The sequence below is a fragment of the Sphaerodactylus townsendi genome, linkage group LG04, assembly GCF_021028975.2.
Source record: "Sphaerodactylus townsendi isolate TG3544 linkage group LG04, MPM_Stown_v2.3, whole genome shotgun sequence".
Classification (NCBI taxonomy): domain Eukaryota; kingdom Metazoa; phylum Chordata; class Lepidosauria; order Squamata; family Sphaerodactylidae; genus Sphaerodactylus; species Sphaerodactylus townsendi.
The window spans coordinates 9,669,839-9,691,750 of record NC_059428.1 but is presented as its reverse complement, the minus strand read 5'-3'; the positions used below and the strand labels follow the sequence as shown (position 1 = coordinate 9,691,750).

The 21,912-nt window shown below is 47.7% G+C and overlaps 1 protein-coding gene across 1 annotated transcript in view; it reads left to right on the top strand.

The window, feature by feature from the left end:
• Window positions 1-11,487, top strand: part of NARS2 (asparaginyl-tRNA synthetase 2, mitochondrial) — a 62,545-nt gene extending 51,058 nt beyond the window's left edge. Inside the window, exons 12-16 of the mRNA XM_048495346.1 lie at window positions 3,458-3,524; window positions 5,156-5,293; window positions 7,016-7,113; window positions 8,815-8,841; window positions 10,771-11,487. Coding sequence (XP_048351303.1) covers window positions 3,458-3,524; window positions 5,156-5,293; window positions 7,016-7,113; window positions 8,815-8,841; window positions 10,771-10,915 — 475 coding nt within the window. The 3' untranslated portion in view covers window positions 10,916-11,487. The remainder of the gene's footprint in view (window positions 1-3,457; window positions 3,525-5,155; window positions 5,294-7,015; window positions 7,114-8,814; window positions 8,842-10,770) is intronic.
• Window positions 11,488-21,912: the final 10,425 nt, after the last annotated feature.

Genomic DNA, 21,912 nt, shown 5'->3' with positions numbered 1-21,912 from the left:
AAACTTCATGCACAGTATTTTGATTACAAAGCACAATAAAGTCCTATTTTCAGTCTTTTCTTGTAGAATAGAATAGAATAGAATCTTTATTGGCCAAGTGTGATTGGACACACAAGGAATTTGTCTCCGGTGCATATGCTCTCAGTGTACATAAAAGAAAATACATTTGTCAAGAATCATAAGGTACAGCACTTAATGATTGTCATATAGGTCTAGTAAGCAATCAGGAAACAATCAATAGTAATAAAAACATAAAATGTAAAATCATAAAATAAAATGAAATGTCAGCACAGGCTATAGTCATACAGTCATAATTGGGAGGAGATGGGTAATAGGAATGATGAAAAAAGTAGTGCAGTAATTATATAATAAATATATAATAAATAGTTTGACATTATCGAGGGAATTATTTGTTTAACAGAGTGATGGCATTCGGGAAAAAACTGTTCTTATGTCTAGTTGTCTTGGTGTGCAGTGCTCTGTAGCGACGTTTAGAGGGTAAGAGTTGAAACAGTTTATGTCCAGGATGCGAGGGGTCAGTAAATATTTTCACAGCCCTTTTTTTGACCCGTGCAGTATACAGGTCCTCAATGGAAAGCAGGTTAGCAGCAATTGTTTTTTCTGCAGTTCTGATTATTCTCTGAAGTCTGTGTCGATCTTGTTGGGTTGCAGAACCAAACCACACAGTTATAGAGGTGCAGATAACAGACTCAATGATTCCTCTGTAGAACTGTATCAGCAGCTCCTTGGGCAGTTTGAGCTTCCTGAGTTGGCGCAGAAAGAACATTCTTTGTTGTGCTTTTTTAATGACATTTTTGATACAAGGCGTCTTGGGACTATGTGTCTATGTGCCAAGTTCCAGGTTTCCGGGTGGCCTGGAAATAACCGTTTCGTTATTCACGTTGCAATTCCCGGTCTGAGTGGCAGCTATGCAAACCTGTCCCCTCTTCAGATTTTGATAACCCATTCAGTCAGTTATTGAGGCCGCAGTATTTTATGTAATCTGCCACTTTTTGTGTGTAAATTGATACGCAAAATGTTTCCGTTTCAGCCACTCTCAAGCGTCCCGTTTTAGAAATGGTTTCACTGTGGAATGAGCCAGTTGTCTAAACTGTGTCTCACAGACATGTTCTCGGAAAATGTCTCAGACATGTTCTCCCATCCAGGACTGACCCTCAGAGGTGGGACCCTCAGAGGTTTTCATAGGTTCCTGAGAGTAGGTTACTAATTATTTGTGTGTGCCAAGAGGGGGTTACTAATTGGTGATTTTGCCACGTGATTTTTGCCTTAGTTACGCCCTCCTCTCAGCAGTAGCGCGCAGAACTTGAAACAGTCTAGCAGGAGGTGTACTGGCGTGTGTGGCAGCCTGCGCCTGCGTGCATTCATTTCCCGCCCAAGGACCGGCGCAGCGGCTGCATCCTTGCCACAGCCCTGCCCAGGAATGCCCCACCCCCGAAATGCCTGGCCACGCCCCCGTTGTGCCCCGCCCAGCCCCATTGGCACTATGCCACAGTTTGAATCCCACCACCATGGGAACCTGTTACTAAAATTTTTGGATCCCACCACTGCTGACCCTACTTAGCTTCCAAGATCTGATGAGATCAGGCTAGCCAGTGGTGGCGAACCTATGGCACGGGTGCCAGAGGTGGCACTCAGAGCCCTCTCTGTGGGCATGTGCAGAGTCCCCCCCCCCACTATTATCATTAAACCTAAGACCTAGTTTTGGGGAAGCAGTGTAGGTAACCCTGTTAAGCGCTGTTAAACCCCACTGATTTTCATGGGAAGAACTAAAGCGCGATCTTTTACCAGCTCGGTTGCTGACAATGGGGCTTGCTTCTGAGTAAACCCTCCTAGGGTCGTGATTCACCCATTGAAGAGTTGCACGGTTGCTTCAAAGGAAAGCCACCGACTACCACCAAGCTTACTCCCGAGTAACGCACATCTCAGAGCCAACCGTTTTTTCTAAACTAAAACCTCAGCATTTGGGTTAAATTGCCGTGTTGACACTTTGTGATAAATAAGTGGGTTTTGGGTTGCAATTTGGGCACTCGGTCTCGAAAAGGCTCGCTATCGCTGGGCTGGACATTGGTCTAGCCTCGCCCTAAACATTACATGCAAATATAAATAAGGGTCCTTGATGATGCCCATCAGCTCGTTCTTGTGGAAGATCTGCTAGGCTGCTGGTACTGATGGGAGGAAATCGTGAGGCGGAGGGGGGGGGGATGGACATGTACCAGGGTTAGGGTTCCCAGCTTCAGTGTGGGAAATTCCTGGAGTTTTGAGAGATGTGCCTGAGGAGGGTGAAGTTTCGGGAGCTGGGTGTGATAGCATTCTAGAACTTCCGTTTCTCCAAGGCTCTATGGTCTACCATAGAGTCCACCTTTTGAAGCTGCTGTATCTTTCACAGAAACTGATTCCTATACTTGGGAGATCAGTTGTACTTCTGGGAGATCTCCAGACCCTTCCTGGAGGCTGGCAACCCTAACCGCTGTGCTGACATCCCTTCTGGTAAAAATCAGAAGTGTCATAGTAGACACTAACATTTCACCCAAAAACTGTGGTAAAATCGTATAGTTTAGGTAAATGTTAGTGTCTAATGATGAGAGATCTGGTTTTTACCAGAAGTGATATCAGTGGGCTGGCATGATACCAGCGTATCTTCCCATTTGTCCCGAATGTTGCCGGCTGAGGCCTAGCAACTCTAGTCTCTGGTGCATGTTTTGAAAATTAGAAAACACTTTCCAGGAGGGAGCAATTTGAAAGCAGTAAAAATATTTGTGTGTGTGTGTGTGTGTGTGTGTGTGTGTGTGTGAGAGAGAGAGAGAGAGAGAGAGAGAGAGAGAAGCAACTCATCTTCCTCACCAGCTCACCACTCAGTGCAAACCTGTGCAAACTTGCTCCAGTCTAAGTGCATTGAAATCAGTTGGGGTAGACTGGAGTCACTCCACATAGGATTGTGCTGTAAATGACTGTCTACTTTCCGGGTTTTCTTTAAGAAAGAAAATGGCCGCCGGGATTTGTGTATGCCTGTACTATGTAGTGGGCCCTGAGACAACACTTCACCACACTGAAAGGTGCTATAGGAAGACGGATAATTCATATAATCTTTGCGCTTCAGTTATATTGTTCTGAAATGTTCCCACTCCACAACTGCAGGACCCCAAACAGTGCTCCTGTTTTCATTTCAACCCACTGAGTATTTTGCTGGTTGAGATTCTTTTCATAGACTGGCCTGTGCCCTTCCCTCAGAGTTACACACCTGTTTCGCGGTATAGCCAAACCGCACTACACTTTTGCTCCGCCATCATGGCTGTGTCCTCTATGCGAGGATTGTGAAGTTTCTCCTGGGAGCCTTGGGCCCATGAGACCAGATTCCTTCCCAAAGATCTTAGTACTCAAATGTATGTTTATAGCAAAAGAGGCCAAATGCTTAAGTGGTTTTTTCCCCCTATTCTAGAATGTCATACACTGAAGCCATGGAGATCTTAAAGCACGCTCGCCATGTTTTCCAGTACAAACCAGAGGTGAGTGCTGAGTGTTCGTCAGCACAAAAGCCAAGACGGGTTTCACGGGCAGCCAAATTTGAGGGGGGCAGCGGGGGGGGGGGCAACTGGGAACAGCATCAGCAAGGAGGCGATTGGAGGCGTGGGCACCTGGGGAGAAGGGGAAAACCTTTACTTCTCTGCAAAAACCCATTGCATTGAGTGACCTATACCACACTTTTCAGTGATGGAAGTCCGCACCGGTAGGCCCTCCTGGCCTGAAAGTATACTGGGAAGGCCCCTGGAATACCCCCTCCCCCCCCACACACACATGACTCCGGTGCCAGTATTTGCCATGGAGGCCTGACTTACCTGTCTCCGTGGACCCCCAAGGTGACCGGGGGTCCTGCGGAATTTTGTCCCCCTAACCCCGTTTCCTTAGTTGTCCAGAATAGCAAACCCATTTAATTGCCTCAGAAGAAGTTTCTGCAGGGCCTGCAAGACAGACCTGTTCCGCAGGCGTTTGGCCAGCCTGGCTAAAAATATATCTACCAAGTCATCTGGCCTCCCGTGGGCACAAGGGGGGGAGGGGGGGTAGCCAGACGCCATCCACATTTTTAAATGGGTTCTGTTTTTAGGTAACTGATATTTAAATTATGTTTTAATGTATGTTTTAACCTTGTTGTGAACCGCCCTGAGCCCTCAGGGGGAGGGCGGTATATAAAATAAACAAGTAAGTAAGTAAGTAGTACAGGGCTCTGTTGAGTTCCTGAATGAGCCACGGAAGTAATCTGCGTGGTGGTTAAGAATGGCGGACTTGGAATGTATTTCACTTTCATTACAGGAGGAAGATACAAAAAAGAAAGAATTGGAATGGAAGCCATTGAGAAATTATCTTAAACTATACTTTCAGATAGATAAGTGTAGATAAGTGTAGATAGAATAAATTAGATAAATACTTAAAGCCACCGATGGTCTATACCACAGGTGTCAAACTCACGGCCCTCCAGATGTTATGGACTACAGTTCCAAACATCCCTGGCAGCATGATGCTGGCAGGGGATGATGGGAACTGTAGTCCATAACATCTGGAGGGTCGTGAATTTGACACCTATGGTCTATACGATATGATTATCTGTATGATATACTGTGGTAGACTACTGTATGTAGATATACAAATAATATCTCCACATATTTGATCTGATTTGTACTGTGCTCCAAACGAGGAGAGAAGTCTTTTTTTTTTTGGACCAAAGTTTGTGTACGAAACTCCCAAATAGGGAGACAGCAAGATTTTAATTGCATGGAATGTAAAAAGTGTAACATAAGTATATGAATAAACAAACTGTATTTCTTATTATTTTTCAATAAAATAAAAAAATTAAAGAATGGCGGACTCTAATCTGGAGAACTGGGTTTTAATCCGCACCCCCCACCCCGGTCAGCGGGCAGTCTCTTATCTGGTGAATCAGAGTTGTTTCCCGCTCCTGCTAGGTGACCTTGGGCCAGTCACAGTTCTCCTCGAACTCTCTCAGCCCCACCTGACCCCCAAGGTCCTTGTTGTGGGGAGGGGAAGAGAAGCTGATGATAAGCCGCTTTGAGATCCTTTCAATGTAGAAGGTAGCAGGGAGTAACAACCAACTCTCTTTTTTATTTTATTTTAATTTTTGCAGTGGGGTCTGGATCTCCAGCGCGAACATGAGAAATACTTGGTCAATCACTGCGGCGAAATCCCAGTGTTTGTATTTAATTATCCCTATGACCTCAAGCCCTTCTATATGCGGGACAACGAAGATGGGCCCCATCACACGGTGAGCTTAACATTCCCCGTTGCTGCTGTTGCTTCTTCTAACCTTTGGAACAGAATGAGACTCATCCTAGCTCTAGTTAAGACAATTGGTCTGTCACTGCATGTGGACAAGACCTCGGAAACATGGGTTCAAATCTCTGTGCAGCCATGATGCTCACTGGATGATCTTGGACCTGTGATTTTATCTGTGTAAAGCCAAGAAAGCCAATGCGATTCTGGGCTGTATCAATAGGAGTCTGGTGTCTAGATCGAGGGATTTAATTGTCCCTCTCTATTCTGCATTGGTTAGACCTCACCTGGAATATTGTGTACAGTTCTGGGCACCGCAATTCAAGAAGGATATTGACAAGCTGGAACGGGTCCAGAGGAGGGCGACCAAAATGGTCAAAGGTCTGGAATCCATGCCCTACGAGGAGAGACTTAGGGAGCTGGGGATGTTTAGTTTGGTGAAGAGAAGGTTAAGAGGTGACATGATAGCCATGTTTAGATATTTGAAGGGGTGTCATGTCATGTTTAGATATTTGAAGGGGTGTCATGTCGAAGAGGAAACAAGCTTGTTTCCTGCTGCTCCAGAGACTAGAACCAGGAGTCATGGGTTCAAGGTGAAGGAAAAGAGATTCCACCTAAACATCAAGAAAAACTTCCTGGAGGTCAGGGCTGTTCGATAGTGGCATGCACTACCTGGGAGTGTGGTGGAGTGTCCTTCTATGGAGCTTTTTAAAGAGAGGCTTGATGGCAAGACTATCTCTTCCTACACCAGTGCATGAGCAGGAGTCAGAAACCAAGACTTTAGTTCTTTGATTGTGTGCAGGCAGTGGGCCCTTTCCGCACGGGCCATAAACAGCGCCCTGGGGAGGGCAAAAACATCGTCCTCAGGGAGCTGTTCGCACGGGGGACGCAGCTTCCTCGTCCCCCCAAGCTGCGTCCCTGCTGCGTCCCTGCTGCGTCCCTCCCAAGCGGCGTGAAGCCACCGTTTTCCGACCTCGCTTCCCGAGTGAGGTTTACGGAAAATGGCGGCTTCCAGCCGCTGCCGTGCGAATGGCAGCGGTTCGAAGGCACCATCCCTCCCCCCTGTGACCGGTCGACCTACTGTCTCTGCAGCCGTCCGGCGCGTTGCCAAGGCCTGGGGACACGCCCCCCCTGTCCTGCGACGCCGGAGCAGTCGCGCAGGGCAGGGGGGGTGTGCTCTGGCCTCGGCGATGCGCTGGACGGCCGCAGAGACGGTACGTCGACCGGGCGACGGCGCTCCACGGCACCATCTTCCCCACCACAACCGGGACCGTTTCCGCACAGCCACGATAGGGGTTGGGTCGGCGTACATGACGCTGACCCAACCCCTATCATGGCTGTGCGGAAACGGCCTTAGACTTGATGGCTCTTGGGGTCTCTTCCAACTCTATGATTCTAATGTGTCCCATGTGAAAACAAAATGGTGGAAATAAAACCACATGGTGAAAGGGCTGGATAAAAAAATTACAAAATCATGAACATTTCAGTATGTTAGAATGATATCCTCGTACCAGATTCTTTTGCTGTGTTTAAGCTCTGTGACGGCTAGAAACTAAGATTTAAAGCAGTCTTTTTATTTTAAAGCAAGAGCCACTGGGCCATTAGTTGGCTATTTAGGGAAACTCAATTCCACATTCACAGGACTCCATACACGACTATCGAAGCCTTTTACTTAGAGGCAAAAGAGAAACCTGTGATTTTCTTTCCTTTTTAGGTGGCAGCCGTTGATCTTCTCGTACCAGAAATTGGGGAACTTTGCGGGGGCAGTCTGAGAGAGGACCGTCTGGATTTGCTGCGATGCCGCCTACAGAGGTACAGAGAATTCCTGCATTTGGCTTATTGGGATGGAAATAAAGTAGCTTGGCATTTGGTCAAATGCAGGTTTGTTAAGGTTACTTGATACCTAGAGCGCGGAGAAGGATAAGCATTCAGACAGAACAGATGTTCCTTTAGGGATTTTTGTTAGCACTATTCGCCTTGCCAATCTGTCACTTTATCTGTTAAGGAAAATGTGCTGCGTGTCTTCTAGAAATTTCCTCAGGTCCCCCTGCAGGAGTGGTGTATATTAACCTGAATATAATCCTTGATCCCCAATTAATTAGGCGGAGGTCAGACAAATAGTCTGAAATTGATCAGACAGGCTTCTCAGCTTTTAATTTTCAGTTCACTTGAGTCCCTGTTTACCAAAAAAAAGGAGTACCCATTTAAATTTGATTTAAGATAGAAATGCAAGAATGGGTGATGAGAAGAAGTTGCAGGGTGGGGACATAAACGAGCTGAGGCAAATCATTTGCTCGTAGCAGAAAGGCCATGCAAACTCTTCATGGTCACTAGCCAATAGGTCCTGGCAGAAAGAATCATGCAAGACCTGGATAAAATGATCAGTGAGACGCTGTACGTAAGCAAACCCATTCAGTAATTATGTATAGTGCCCAAATAATGCTTCTAGAGGTGTACACATATTGCTTTATACTGTGAGTGCAAGACTCCCACGATTGACTGGTCCTGTACATACAAAACTAGCTTCTCAGGGAAAAGCATTCCAGACTTTTCTCTGGCATCTAGTTTTCTATATGCAGGGGTTTTTTTGTGAGCTCACAAATGCTGTCTAAAGCAGTACTGCCCGACAAGTTTGAGAATTGGACTAGAAATGATATGGAATTAACCAAGAAGAATGAATTGCATGAGAAAGTAGAAGGTTGACTTCTCTGGGCTAGGGAAGCTCTTTTGGATTGGGATAGTTGAGGTCATTTTTTTACCAAGTTTAAGAGTGATGTGGAATCAATGCGTGCCCTCGATTTTGATTTAATAACGTGAGCCCTGGCTTTTAAGAGTCTAGGAACACAAGCTGCCTTACACAAGATCTGCAAAGGGAAGCCCATATTACATATTGGGTGAGGGCAGTGATTCCCAATGAGTTCAAGATCAGGGGTTAGTCTTGAATCCCAGGCCCACAGCTCTCAAACACACAATGGCAGGGAGGAAGTTGTTGCAAGATGAATCCTACTTTTGGCCAGCGGTGCCGATCTCACCTGCTCTGGAACAAAATCCCATCCATTCTCCATTTCAAGAAAACAAGATGGCGGTCTGGAACATTGTTGTCTAGTTAGTGGCCGCTGATATGCTTTTCTTGCGTGAATTCTTCTTTGCGAGCAGGAAGGACGGCTGGCTTTTCTGCCTGTCTAAGGGCTCCAGAGTTCTGCGCTCTTGTTTGTGGGAAGGATTAGGAAATCTAAACCTGCAGACTGTGTAAAATGTCGCTAAGAGACCTGCATTTCGATGTTGCCAGCGGGGGGCCCTCTTTTACCTTATGAAGACTAAGAATTGTGCTGTGATGGGCCAGAGAGCGCTTCATTAGGCCTCTGATGATGTGGCCCAAACCGGCTGAAGCCATCATAGATTTGTAGGTCTTGAAAGTGTGCTAGGTCCATCGCAGATGAAGAGGGCTGAACTCTCTGGAACCTGATACTGCGGCTGATGTATTGAGAAGGATTTCTTGTGTTGGCTCCATAGGTTGGGACAAGAAGACGCCTACCAGTGGTAAGCACATCAACACAAAGCATGCCGGGTGTCTTGTGAAAAAGGGAGAGAATGTACACAATTTTGTGGTGTGTAGACCAGTCTGAGAGGCATAGGATTGTCAAGACAGGAGATGTTCGGAAATGGCTTGCCGTTGCCTGCCTCTGCATAGAGACCCTGGACGTCCTGATGGGTTTCCCATCCAAATACAAACCTGGGCTGCTCCTGTTTGTCTTCTGAAATCTAATAAGATAGGGCGAACCTGGGGAATCTCCAAACTACTTCTGGGAGTACCTTCTGCCATATAGACCGTCCCTTCCTCCTTTGAGTTGAGGGGGCTGGGGGTTGTGTGGAGGACTTTCTCTGTGATAGCACCCAGCATAGTGTAGTGGTTAAGAGCAGGTGGATTCTAATCTGGAGAACCAGGTTTGATTTCCCACTCCTCCACCTGAGTGGCAGAGGCTTATCTGGTGAACTGGGTTTGTGTCCCCACTCCTACATTCCTGTTGGGCGACCTTGGGCTGGTCCCAGTTCTTTGGAACTCTCTCAGCTCCACCAACCTCACAAGGTGTCTGTTATGGGGAGAAGAAGAGCAGCTATATATCCAAATTCACAAGGAGAGAGACACACACACAGCATAACCCTAAAGACTATTCTGACATACATTAAACTAGCTAGAAACAGGCATAGCAAATACATTGTAAGCAATATGACAGTTCAAAAAGAATGAGGAATATATTCTGTCTTTGTGCCTTGTGACTCTGGAATGGAGCCCTGAACTAGGAAAACGATCAGAATATATGCCTTTTGCTGTCCATCGAAGAGTTAGCAAATTTCAGTGAATAAGAACAATATCCTGACATCCAAAGATAATATAGTATGGGGAGTTCCTTTGTAACACAAGAGTTATGACCAACCTCCCTGCTTAGTCTAGAGGGAAATGAGGTTAATCTCCAAAACCCTTTGCTGTAGGTCCACATCCAGCTATATGTTAAGACTTTTGGGGATGATATGACCAGGCTGTGGAATCTGTGTATTAGCATCACTGAGGCAACTCCAGGGTCAAGCATTCTGGTGGCTCTCATCAGTATATTTGCAAAGGCTTATGGGAAGTAGAAGCAAAGATGAAGGATTAGTCTCCATTCTTTACAGTTTTTCCCCACATAGGTACCATCTTGTTCAGTGGAGTCACTTTTAGGAAAGTATTTGTAGGACTGCAGCTGCAATTAGGTCAGAAGCTTTTATCTGCCTGTAGTGGTTTTCAGTAAGCTTGAGCAATACCAGGAAAATTCAGATTCGGCTTGATTCAGCTGTGAAATTGTTGGTATAGCCGAATCAGCCGAATCCCTGATTCAGTATACCCGAATATATTCGAGAATACTGAAAAATTCGGGTTCATTAGCTTTTTTGGCATTTTTTAGGGTAGGGGTGCATTTTTGAAGCTAGTAGCACCAAAATTTCAGGGTATCTTCAGGAGACCCTCCTGATGATACCAGCCAGGTTTGGTGAAGTTTAGTTCAGGGGGTCCAAAGTTATGCCTCATCCCATCCCATACCTCCCACTGCTTTTTTTGCGGCACTGCGGCGCCACAAAGCGTGGGATGTGTGACTGTTGTGTTCAGACATGTGGCTAAGTGCTCGGGCTGTTTTGTGATGGTGATTTGAGGGTGACATAGTGCAAAAATCATGAGGATCCATGACGAATTGCCAAGCCTAGTTATGAGGTCCAACAGGTGATTCAGGGAGACACCCTGAGCAGGTCTGGGTAAAAACAGGCCCCGTTTTATTTATTGGGGCTCATTCTCAGGAAAGCATTCTTAGGATGGTAGCTACATTTCTATTCAGGAATTAAACAAACAGGAAGTTCTGGTATTGGTGTTTCTGTAAGGAAGGAATTTGCCACAAACAGGAAATATTGTGAGTGTAATTTCTGTACCCGTTTGCACTCCAGGTACCTCGAGCTGCGTCAGTTTGGATCAACCCCACACGGAGGCTTCGGAATGGGGTTTGAGCGTTACCTCCAATGCATTCTGGGAGTCGAGAACATCAAAGACGTTATCCCTTTCCCACGGTTTCCTCGCTCGTGTGTTTTGTAGGGCTTCTCCTCTGTTTCTGAGAATTTGACTCTTCTGCAAACCTGTGGCCTCCCCTGATGATGAAATCGAGTGTTCTTGGAAATAAGGGTGGGCCCCTCTTCTTCCTTGAACCAGATAGAGGCCTTGAAAACATGACATTTGGAAGCTGAGTCGCGTTTATATTCCTGTGTGGTACTCTGAAATCCACTGAGCGCTCTGCACAGCGTTAATGGGGGTGTTCTGAAAACCCTATTGCTGTGATCCAGTTACAACTAGAAGGAATAAAGCACCATTTTGGTAGAAGTTTGTGAATTTGCAAGAATGGTTTGGGCTGAACTCAGATATAGGAATTGGGAAGGGCAAGAAGCTGAATGAGTTGGAGGCTCCGGGGCCTGCAGATTTGAAGACTTACGAAAACAACAGTGCTGTTGCTATTCTCGCAATGGGCAGCCCACCTCCAAGTAACACAAGCCTGCACTGAGACCGGAAATGACACTTGAGTGAGCTTAATATTGGAGTGAACATTGATGCATTAGTCGCTGAGTGCTTATTTTCTGCATTAAAATTAAAGGGACAACTCACTCTTACACCCACATAGCGTGTGAAAAGTACGAATTACCTGCCTTTTCAATTCTACATGAGTCACGGTTCTGCGTAAATCTCATGGTTAGAAAGAGGTTGTCCCAGAACGGGGACTCGCACAGGGGAGCAGTTGGGCAGTCTCCTTTCAAAGGTGGGTAATTTTGGTTGCTGTCTTCATGGGGGTAAGTTTCAGGTAGGTAGCTGTGTTATTCTGAGTTGTAGAACAAAATTCACGTCCAGTAACACCTTAAAGACTAATACAAGAGGCATGCTTTTGTAAGCTCTTGTTAACTATCAATCCTTGTGTCTTGACGAAGGCAGTTGTGACTCATGAAACTTTATTCTCTGGAAAATTTTGCTCATATTTAATGTGCGACTACAGTTGAACTCTGTCCATGACACGTAACTGGGGCACGGAGAGGGACTCTAAAGAGGCTGCATAGAAATATTCGAAATAAGGTGGCCGAATTACTTGCCCCCAACAATAAGTGGATTAGACAGAGAAAAGCCGTGATTCATACAGAGATAACACAGGCAGTCTCCCGTCAACTGTTGAGCTTCAGCCTCAGAAAAGCTTTTGATGGGTTGATTTTATTGTGGCGTGTTAATAGTTCTCTTTGCCATCCTGGCGCAGGAAAGAATGAAGTGGGTAACTGTGCTGGGATCATACCAAAGGACTTCTAACCCAGTATCCATTGTATGCATGAGGAAGCTAGCCTGCAATATCTTTCAACATCTGGAAACCGGTACTTTCTTCAAGCTTGCAGTGGATACAGGAAGATCTCAGAAGATCTAGATCTCAGAAGATCTAGAGAGAAGAGCTCTGTCAGCAGCCTTCTGCTGTCAGGACGGAGGAGGAGGAGGAGTTTGGATTTATACCCTAGCTTTCTCTCCTGTAAGGAGACTCAAGGCGGCCTACAAGCTCCTTCCCGTTCCTCTCCCCACAACATACATCTTTTGAGGTAGGTGGGGCTGAGAGAATCCTGAAGAACTGTGACTAGCCCAAGGTCACCCAGCAGGAATGTAGGAGTGGGGAAGCACATCTGGTTCACCAGATAAGCCTCTGCCACTCAGGTGGAGGAGTGGGGAATCAAACCCCGAAGGCAGGAGAGGAGAGAGCCAGGACCAATTGGCCATGCTGGCAGGGGCTGATGGGATTTGTAGTCCATGAACATCTGGAGAACCGCAGGTGGCAGACCCCTGGCCTACAGCAATGCTGACTGGCAGTGCCTGTCCAGGGTCTCAGGCAGAGTTCTTCCCTACCAGCTGCTGCCCGATCCTGGTTTTAACTGTCGATGCTGTCAAATCCAACAGTTTGCTCATCTTCCTCCATGCAAAAACAGACAGGGGTGTAACACCCTTTGTGGCTGGTAGATGCACACTAGCAGCCCGTGCAGCAGGGGATCACAGGCCCTACTCCACGAGATGGAGATGACTAAGGGAAGAGCTGAGGGCTCTCCCATATTTCTCCTCCTCCTCCCTTTCCTACCTCCTCTGTTCCTGTGCCTCGGGTCCTGCCCCACACTAGGCAGGACAGCAGGATAGACTAACTGGGAACTGGAGGCTACATCATCTGCTGTTTCCTTTGCAGTTTTAGCAGTCTGTGCATCCCCTCCTGGTAGTTTGAAATGAGGGATACGTGTTTCCTTTGCAGAAGGGGAAAAGATTACATTTTGCATCAAGCCAATCCAACGGTACAGTTTGTTACCTGTATACATCAGGTGGATTTGCATACCTCTTCTTTTGCCCAAAACACCCTGCCTGTTTTAAAAATGCTGCTTTGCATATGAGACCCTGATTTTGCCAAGAGCCGCTGCTTGGCTGCAACTAAGAACCTTGTCCAGCCGTTCCTCCTGCTTGTAACAGTCTGTGACTCATTGATAGAGATGCCGAGTTCAATCCCGGGCATCTCCAGTGAAAGGATTTCAGGTAGCAGGTGCAGGGAAATACCTTTGTCAGCCCGACTAATATTGAGCTAGCTGGATGAATGGTCTGACTCAGAGTATTCAGAAAGAGTGTAACATTTCAACAAGCATTTCAATCACATATTTGCAACCGGACAGGGAGGGGCTGTGGCTCAGGGGCAGAGCGTCCGCTTGGCTTGCGGATGGTACCGGGTTCAATCCCCGACATCTTCAGTTACAAAGGACCAATCAGTAAGAGATGTGGAAGACCTCTCCTTAACACCATGGGCAGCCACGGAAAGGGGGCACAGCTCAATGGTGGAGCATGAGGAAGGTCTCCGGTTAAATTACTGATATCTCCAATTAAAAGATCTGGCGGTAGGTAATGTGGAAGGCCTCATCCTAAAATGGTGGACAGCCACTGGAAGTCTTCAATGGTACTGGGATAGACCCAGAGGTGGGATCCAGCAGGTTCTCACAGGTTCCCAAGAGTAGGTTACCAATTATTTGTGTGTGCCGAGAGGGGGTTACTAATTGGTGATTTTGCCACGTGATTTCGGCCTTAGTTACACCCCTCCTCTCAGCAGTAGCGCGCAGAACTTGAAGCAGTCTGGCAGGAGGTGCACCGGCGTGCGTGGCAGCCTGCGCCTGTGTGCATTCGTTTCCCGCCCAAGGACAGGCGCAGCGGCTGCGTCCTTGCCACAGCCCCGCCCAGGAATCCCCCACCCCCAAAATGCCCGGCCATGCCCCTGCCGTGCCCCGCCCAGCCCCATTGGCACTATGCCACAGTTTGAATCCCATCACCATGGGAACCTGTTACTAAAATTTTTGGATCTCACCACTGGATAGACCCATGGTCTGATTCAGTTTAAGGACTAGAAGCTTGGTCTTGTAAAACACATGAGAGTCATAGGAAGAGTGTTGTGGGTTTTCCGGGTTGTATGGCCGTGTTCCAGTAGCAGTTTCTCCTGACGTTTCTCCTGCTTCTGTGGCTGGCATCTTCGGCCAGAAAACCCACAACACCCTAGTGATTCCGGCCATGAAAGCCTTCCACAATACATAGTCACAGGAAGCTCAATCCTCTATCCATGATTAGAACCTGATAGTCATCTCTATCCTTGCTTAATAAATCTCTGCAAACGCGGCACACCCCTCTCCTGAACAAGAAACGCTGTTCGCTCATTATAAAGCCAAACGGGTTGGTCTGCAGTGCCAGCTTTCACCAGAGGGTGGCGTAAACCCCTAGTCGTAACCTTTCCGATACTTGGGCCGAGATTTTGCTTGTCTGAGTTGCCGTCTCACTCGCTTCAGCTGCACGTGGAAACATCACCGGATGTTCTGCCTGATAAGCGCCTTTAAGAGTGATCACACCTTTCTGACATGTGGGCGCTGTAGAATTTTGCTTGCTGTATTTTCCTCCTTCCCTCTCGTAGGGAATTATCTGCTAGGAGTGCGACAGACGAATACGCACGAAGCTGACTTACGCCGAAACAGGCTATTGGGAGCATCAAGATGTGTGTGGTCTTCTCGGACTCCAGGGTCTCAGGCGGAGGCCTTTCATATACTTGTAACTAGAGATAACAGGGATTGAACCTGGCACCTTCTGCATGTTATGCAGGTACTTTAGCACTGAGCCACAGCCAGCTGAAATAGAGCACAGCCACAGGAAGCTACCTTATTTTGAGCCAGTCTCTTGAGCCAGCGTGGAGTAGGGGTTAAGAGCAGGTGGGCTCTCATCTGGAGAATCAGGTTTGGTACCCCACTCCTCAAGGGAGCAGTGGACTCTTAACTGATGATCCAGATTGGTTTCCCCACTTCTACATTCCTGTCGGGTTACCTTGGGCCTGTCACAGTTCTCTCCGAACTCTCTCATCCCCACCTGCCTTACAAGGTGTCTCTCCTTACAGGAGAGAAACGCAGGGTATAAATCCAAACACTTCTTCTGCCAAGGTCAGTATGGTCTATTCGGACTGGTAGCGACACTCCATGGTCTCCGTCTGGTTCTGTGGTCAATTCCCCACTTGCGTTATCAACCTAAGTTCGAGCTGCGTTCGACCTAAGTGCTCCGCACAACCACTGGGATCGACGTGGTTTTGTACCAGCTTCGCCCCGTGTAACAGTCAAATTTCCGACTCCAGTTGGGAACTACTACTTTTTCAGGGAACCATGATCGAACTCAGCTTGATTCCAGTAAAGTGCGGAATCTCTGGTGCCAGGAGTCCCCCATTCAGCCAATCACAGCTGAGTGTTTCAGGCATGCGTACAGCTGGCCAATCAAAAAAATGCCACCTTTGTCCCTCCATTCCTGTGGCAGATTTTTTATAATGTGTGTGGGGATAGACGGAACATGGCTGTAGAACAGTAGCCAATCGGAACGGAGCGGTGAAGAGGCACAGGATGATCCCGCCCTCCGAGCTGGGATCAAGCTGGTTGCAGTGGGGAACAACAATGTCTTCGACCTAGTTCAGTACCCTTCTCAGGGAACTGGGTCGAACCTATTTTACTCGTGTGCGGAATCGCCCTGTGACTCCCGGAACAGGTGGACAACATGCTCTGGCAGGCCAGGAGAACATGCCTGTTATCACTGCATCTTACTGCCTAAAGAGAAACGTTGCCCTGTGAAGGAGATGGAATTTGGCAGGTGCGATTTCTTGCATCACTCCATCAGAAACCGAATTTATTGATGTCATTGAAGCCGCTTCGAAGTGTAAGATGGTGTGGGCTGGTCTCCTTTCTCCCTAGCGCCACTTCTGTCTCTTTGGAATGGCGTTTTGAAATGATGAAATGAAGCTTTTCGTCCTAGGGAGATGAAGCGACAATACATAGTATTGATATGGTGTGTTTTTTTTAGAAAATCTATATGATATGCTTCTTCTCCAGAGATTTGCACTGTAGGGTTGGGGGTGTTGCACTTAAAAATGACCAAGAACACGTTTGCAAAAGGTAATTTGTCAACGGTCCAACTTTCACCTGGAGCTGTTACTTCAATGGTATTCAATATCTTTGTTGTTGTTTTTAAAAAATGTTAATTGGATGGAAAGTGTGCACGTTTAGTTGCTCTCGCAGAGACTGTGCACTCACAAACAGTTAGGAACCTTCTCAATATTCATAACCTGGAAGTGATTTTGGGAACAGATTTCCCACAAATGTGCCTAGGGTCCTTAAGTGAGAATCTTCCAAACGGCTTGGCAAACCTTGCAAAGTTCAGTATACAAGATGAGCCAGAAATACTGTGAATACTGCAAAAAGAATACCTCTGTCTGGCTCAAAGAACAGCGTTAAAACCGTGAAAATCCGTAGAACATCACAAATTGAAAGTTTTTCAATTGCCAGATGTTCTGCTGGACAGGGGCGTAATGCCCGATGGGTGTAATGCCCATTGGGCAAGGTGGGCAGCTGCCCAGGGCACCACCTTCTGGGGGGCATCAAAATGCAGGGTTCGTTTTTGGATATTTTTTAGTGGTTTTCCATTTTTGGCCTCCTTGAACCGAACCTCACCAAACTTGGGGGGTAGCATAAGGACAGTCTCCTGGTGATACGCTGAAATTTTGGTGCTGATATGTCTAAAAAGGCACCCCCTGCACGCACCAATGTCCTGGTGCAAAAAAATATGTGGTCGTGGTGGAGTGGCTGCCCATGGGGGGGGGGGTATCCAACTCAGGTTTTGCCCAGGGCTACAGTTTGCCTTGTTATGCCCCTGCTGCTGGATTCCACTTCAGGAGATAGGCCACATACAAACATTAGTTAGTGGTGGCGTTAATTGAAGGGATATCATTTATACAGAGACTTACTGTTCTTTGTGTTTATTTGGGGATCCCTTTTCTGTTTGTAATGTGCTATCTACATTTTGTATTTTCCTTCTTTGTTGGTATTTGGGTTATTTGATACAGTTCTTTTTAATTATTTCTATTAAAGGTATAGTTTTAACGCTGTCCTTTGAGCCAGACAGAGGCGTTCTTTTTGCAAAATCGTGCACACTTCCCAGCCGCCCAGGGCTGCCTGCCCATCGGTCAAATAGCATGCAAAATCTCTAGTTAGGCTGTTCTTCTTCACAACAGTTGGTAAATGTTCACAATGGCTGTTGTTTACACAACATTCTCCAGTACGTTAATGGAGGCGAAGGAAGAATGCAAAACCCATTCCAAAACGAACAGAAGATAGCAAACAAGGAGAGATTACGAGAGATGTTATGAAATTGTTCCAAATGATGGCAACAAACTCGAGAATAGAAACGAGTGAAAAAAGGGAGCTGAACAAACACAGAAGACTGACCCTGGGCGGCCCAAGGCTCAATTACTAATTGGGGGAACGTTTCAGAGGGTAGCCGTGTTGCTCGGCAGAAAAAGAGCAAGATTCAAGTTCTGTAGCCTTTTAAAGACCAACAAGATTATCCGGGGCATAAGCCTTTTACAGCGCCCTGGGGACGGCAAAAACGCCGTCCTGAGGGAGCTGTTCGCATGGGGGGCGCAGCTGCTTCGCAGCCGCGCCGCCCTCGCTCCTCCCCAGCGGTGCAAAGCCGCCATTTTCCCACCTCGCTTCCCGAGCGAGGTTTTTGGAAAGCAGCGGCTGGAAGGCGCCATCCCTCCCCCCTTGCCCAATCGACTTACCGTCCCTGCGACCATCTGGCATGTCGCCGAGGCCTGGGGGACGCCCCCCTTGCCCTGCGACTCCAGAGCGGTCACGCAGGGCAGGGGGCATGTCTCCTGGCCTCGGCGATGCACCGGACGGTCGCAGGGACAGTAAGTCGATCGGGCGATGGCGCACTGTGGCACCGTCTTCCCGGTCATTACCGGGACCGTTCGTGCGAATGGTCCAGGGGGGGTTGGGTACATGACCCCCAGCGTGGCCGTGCGGAAGCGGCCATAGAATCATAGAGTTGGAAGAGACTAAAAGAGCCAGCCAGTCCAACCCTCTGCCATGCAGGAAGACGCAATCTAAGCACTCCCAACAGATGGCCATCCAGACTCTTTAAAAATCTCCAAAGAAGGAGACTCCACCACACTCTGCGGTAGTGCGTTCCACTGTTAAACAGCCCTCGCTGTCAGGAAGTTCTTCCTAACGTTTAGGAGGAATCTCTTTTCTTGTACCCTGAACCCATTCCTCCTGGTCCTGGTCTCTGGAGCAGCAGAAAACAAGCTTGCTCCCTCTTCAACATGACACGATGAGTGTTCCACCAGGCCAAGAAGCCTCTAGCCCTGGTCAAGGACAGGTGAACAACTTTTGGGCCAGGGATTTCCAGTAGTTGATGTGAAAGACCTTGGCTTTAGACCCTGCGTGGTGTAGTGGCTTAGAGCAGGTGGACTCTAATCTGAAGCACGTTTGATTCCCCACTCCTCCATGTGAGCAACAGACTCTTATTTGGTTAACTGGATTTTTTCCCCCGCTCCTCCACATGAAGCGTACTGTGGGTGACCTTGGGCCAGTCACAGTTCTCTCGGAACTCTCTCAGTCCCACCTACCTCACAAGGTGTCTACTGTGGGGAGAGGAAGGGAAAGGTGTTTGTAAGCCACCTTGAATCTCCTTACAGGAGAGAAAGGCAGAGTATAAATCAAAAGTCGTCCTCTTCTTTTGCCAGTTTGAATAGATAAAGCTTATCTGGACGGACTGATGTTTTGATTCGGTACCAGGCAGCTTCATGTGTGGGAATTAGATTGTGTGCGAGACGGACGTGTGAAAATCCCTGAGTCAACAGAAACACGAGAGCGACCCAATTGTTTCCTCCGCTTGCCTTTGTGTTTTACACCGAATGACGGCGGAGTTCAAGGGACTGATTTCTCGACAGCCTCCTTCAAGTCAAATTGAGCGATCGGATGGGTGATGAGCCATCAGGAAGTGACTTTGCGGGGATGGAAAAAAACTGGAGGAGAGATTGTAGTGGGACTTCCTCTGCAGACAGTGTGGAAACTTTGCGACCAGCCTTTGAACTCTGGTGCGAAAGCGGTTAATTACAAAATATTATTTTCCCCCAACCCCAACGCATCTTGTCAGCAACTGCTGGAAGTTAGCGATTGTAGGTCAAGGGGGCGGGGATGCACTTAACCTGACGGCCTGTAGTCGCTGACCCCTGTAATAGATCTGTGCCCCCTTTTCCACAGTGCAAATCTAATTAACCAAGTGCTGCAACTGAAACTTTCCAATTTCCTAGTGTTTCCTCATCTTTCTCAGAGACCAATCATGATTCTGCGCGAAGAAGCTCGGTTTTTACCCGCCTCTCTCCATGCTCTCCTTCGCTCTTGTCTAAATAATAAAAACAGGCTTTGGAACACCTGTTCTGACATTTCGGCTTTGTTTTGTTTCTGCAATGTGGAAGGTTTGGTTTGTACAACGCTGTGTACGCTGGAAGATCATCTAAATAATAATGGAAACAATTGTGAGTGTGGGAAGTACTATCAAGTGACAGCCAACTTATGGTGACCCTGTAGGGTCAGTCACACATGTTAGCTTTTTTCAGGCCCCAGATGTTATGGACTACAATTCCCATCAGCCCCTACAATTGGCCATGCTGGCAGGGGCTGATGGGAATTGTAGTCCATAACATCTGGAGTGCCAAAGGTTCGCCACCACGACCCTAGAACGACAGTGGTGCTTAGTACCAATAAGAATTGAGTCCTCCTCCGAGAAGAGGTGGCTACAATCGCTAAGGTCGGGGCAAAAAACCCTTTTCAGCCTGCAAGCACCTTTCGATTCCAAGACTCCTTCCGCACATGCCGAATAATCCACTTTCACAATTGTTTGCAAGTGGATTTTGCTATTCCGCACAGCTTCAAAGTGGATTGAAAGTGGATTGAAAGTGCATTATTCTTCTGCATGTGCGGAAGGGGCCTGACCAGAGACTGGTGGTTGCAGCCCCAAAATGGCTGCCAGAGGGGGAGGAGCCAACCACAAAATGGCTGCCAAAAGAGGCAGAGTCAACTGCAAGATGTCAGAGAATAAGGATACATGTAACTCTAATGTGTTCTGGTAGCAGCTGCTGCCAAAACAACGCTTTTAAAAAAATCTTCACAGTCAATCAGATTTTTGGCCAGACAAAGTCTTGATGGGCAAAAGTCTCGATGGGCAAAACCTGATCTTGCCCACATATTTGGCCAGTGCCAGGTAAAGAGTTGGCATCAGGGTGTCCATGAGCACCACGTCAGAGACCCTTTGCTCTCAGGAAATTGTTGTACACACATAGGTACACCCTACTTTAGCTCTGATGCTTGGATGCTTTGAGGAAAGAGCAGCAATAGCCATTCCTACATAACAGAAGATAGGTCTAGCAGAGACTTCTGCTCTTAGTTCTAGTGCAGGGGTAGGGAACCTGCGGCTCTCCAGATGTTCAGGAACTACAATTCCCATCAGCCTCTGTCAGCATGGCCAATTGGCCATGCTGGTAGGGGCTGATGGGAATTGTAGTTCCTGAACATCTGGAGAGCCGCAGGTTCCCTACCCCTGTTCTAGTGTGATGGGCACAAGAAGTCTGGATCTTGTATTGTCGAAAGCTTTCATGGCCGGAATCAGTAGGGTGTTGTGGGTTTTCCTGGTTGTATCGCCATGTTCCAGTAGCATTTTCTCCTGACGTTTCGCCTGCATCTGTGGTTGGCATCTATGCCTGCCACTGATGTAGGCAAAACGTCAGGAGAAAATGCTACTGGAACACGGCCATACAACCCGGAAAACCCACAACACCCTAGTCTGGGTCTCCTTTCAAAAAAAACTTCCAGAGAGAATACATTTCCCTTCCGCCGCTGATGGTTTGCAAAGAAAATCTTGTGGAATCACCTGTTTCCCCTTCTTCAGTCTTGTCCTTTAAAGGTGACACCCTACGCAGCAACATAACCAGTGGTGGGATCCAAAAATTTTAGTAACAGGTTCCCATGGTGGTGGGATTCAAACTGTGGTGTAGCGCCAATGGGGCTGGGCGGGGCACGACGGGGGCGTGGCCAGGCATTCCGGGGTGGGGCATTCCTGGGCGGGGCTGTGGCAAGGACACAGCTGCTGCGCCGGTCCTTGGGCAGGAAACAAATGCACGCAGGCGCAGGCTGCCACGCATGCCGGTGCACCTCCTGCTAGACTGCATCAAGTTCTGCGCGCTACTGCTGAGAGGAGGGGCGTAACTAAGGCCAAAATCACGTGGCAAAATCACCAATTAGTAACCCCCTCTCGGCACACGCAAATAATTAGTAACCTACTCTCGGGAACCTGTGAGAACCTGCTGGATCCCACCTCTGAACATAACATGACAAAGATGTCTCTGCATTCGTACAGAGTCCTAAGCAATGGTAGGCAACTCCTGTGCACTTAGAAAGAAAGAGCCCGGCTTCGCGCCAGGGCTGGGAAAGTGCTCTCTGAGGGCCAGCATTTTTAAAACGATGCTTCTCTGCCTGCATCTATCTGGGATGCCTGTCTGAGTCACCACAGATCCCGAAACTGCTGCCTTTCCTAATGAACCCGCTAGGGCCAAGCATCCTTACAAAACCTACCTTTGCCAACGTGCCGACTCATCGGGGTGGGGACGCTAATGATCCCGGCCCTTTTCGGAGCCAAGCGCC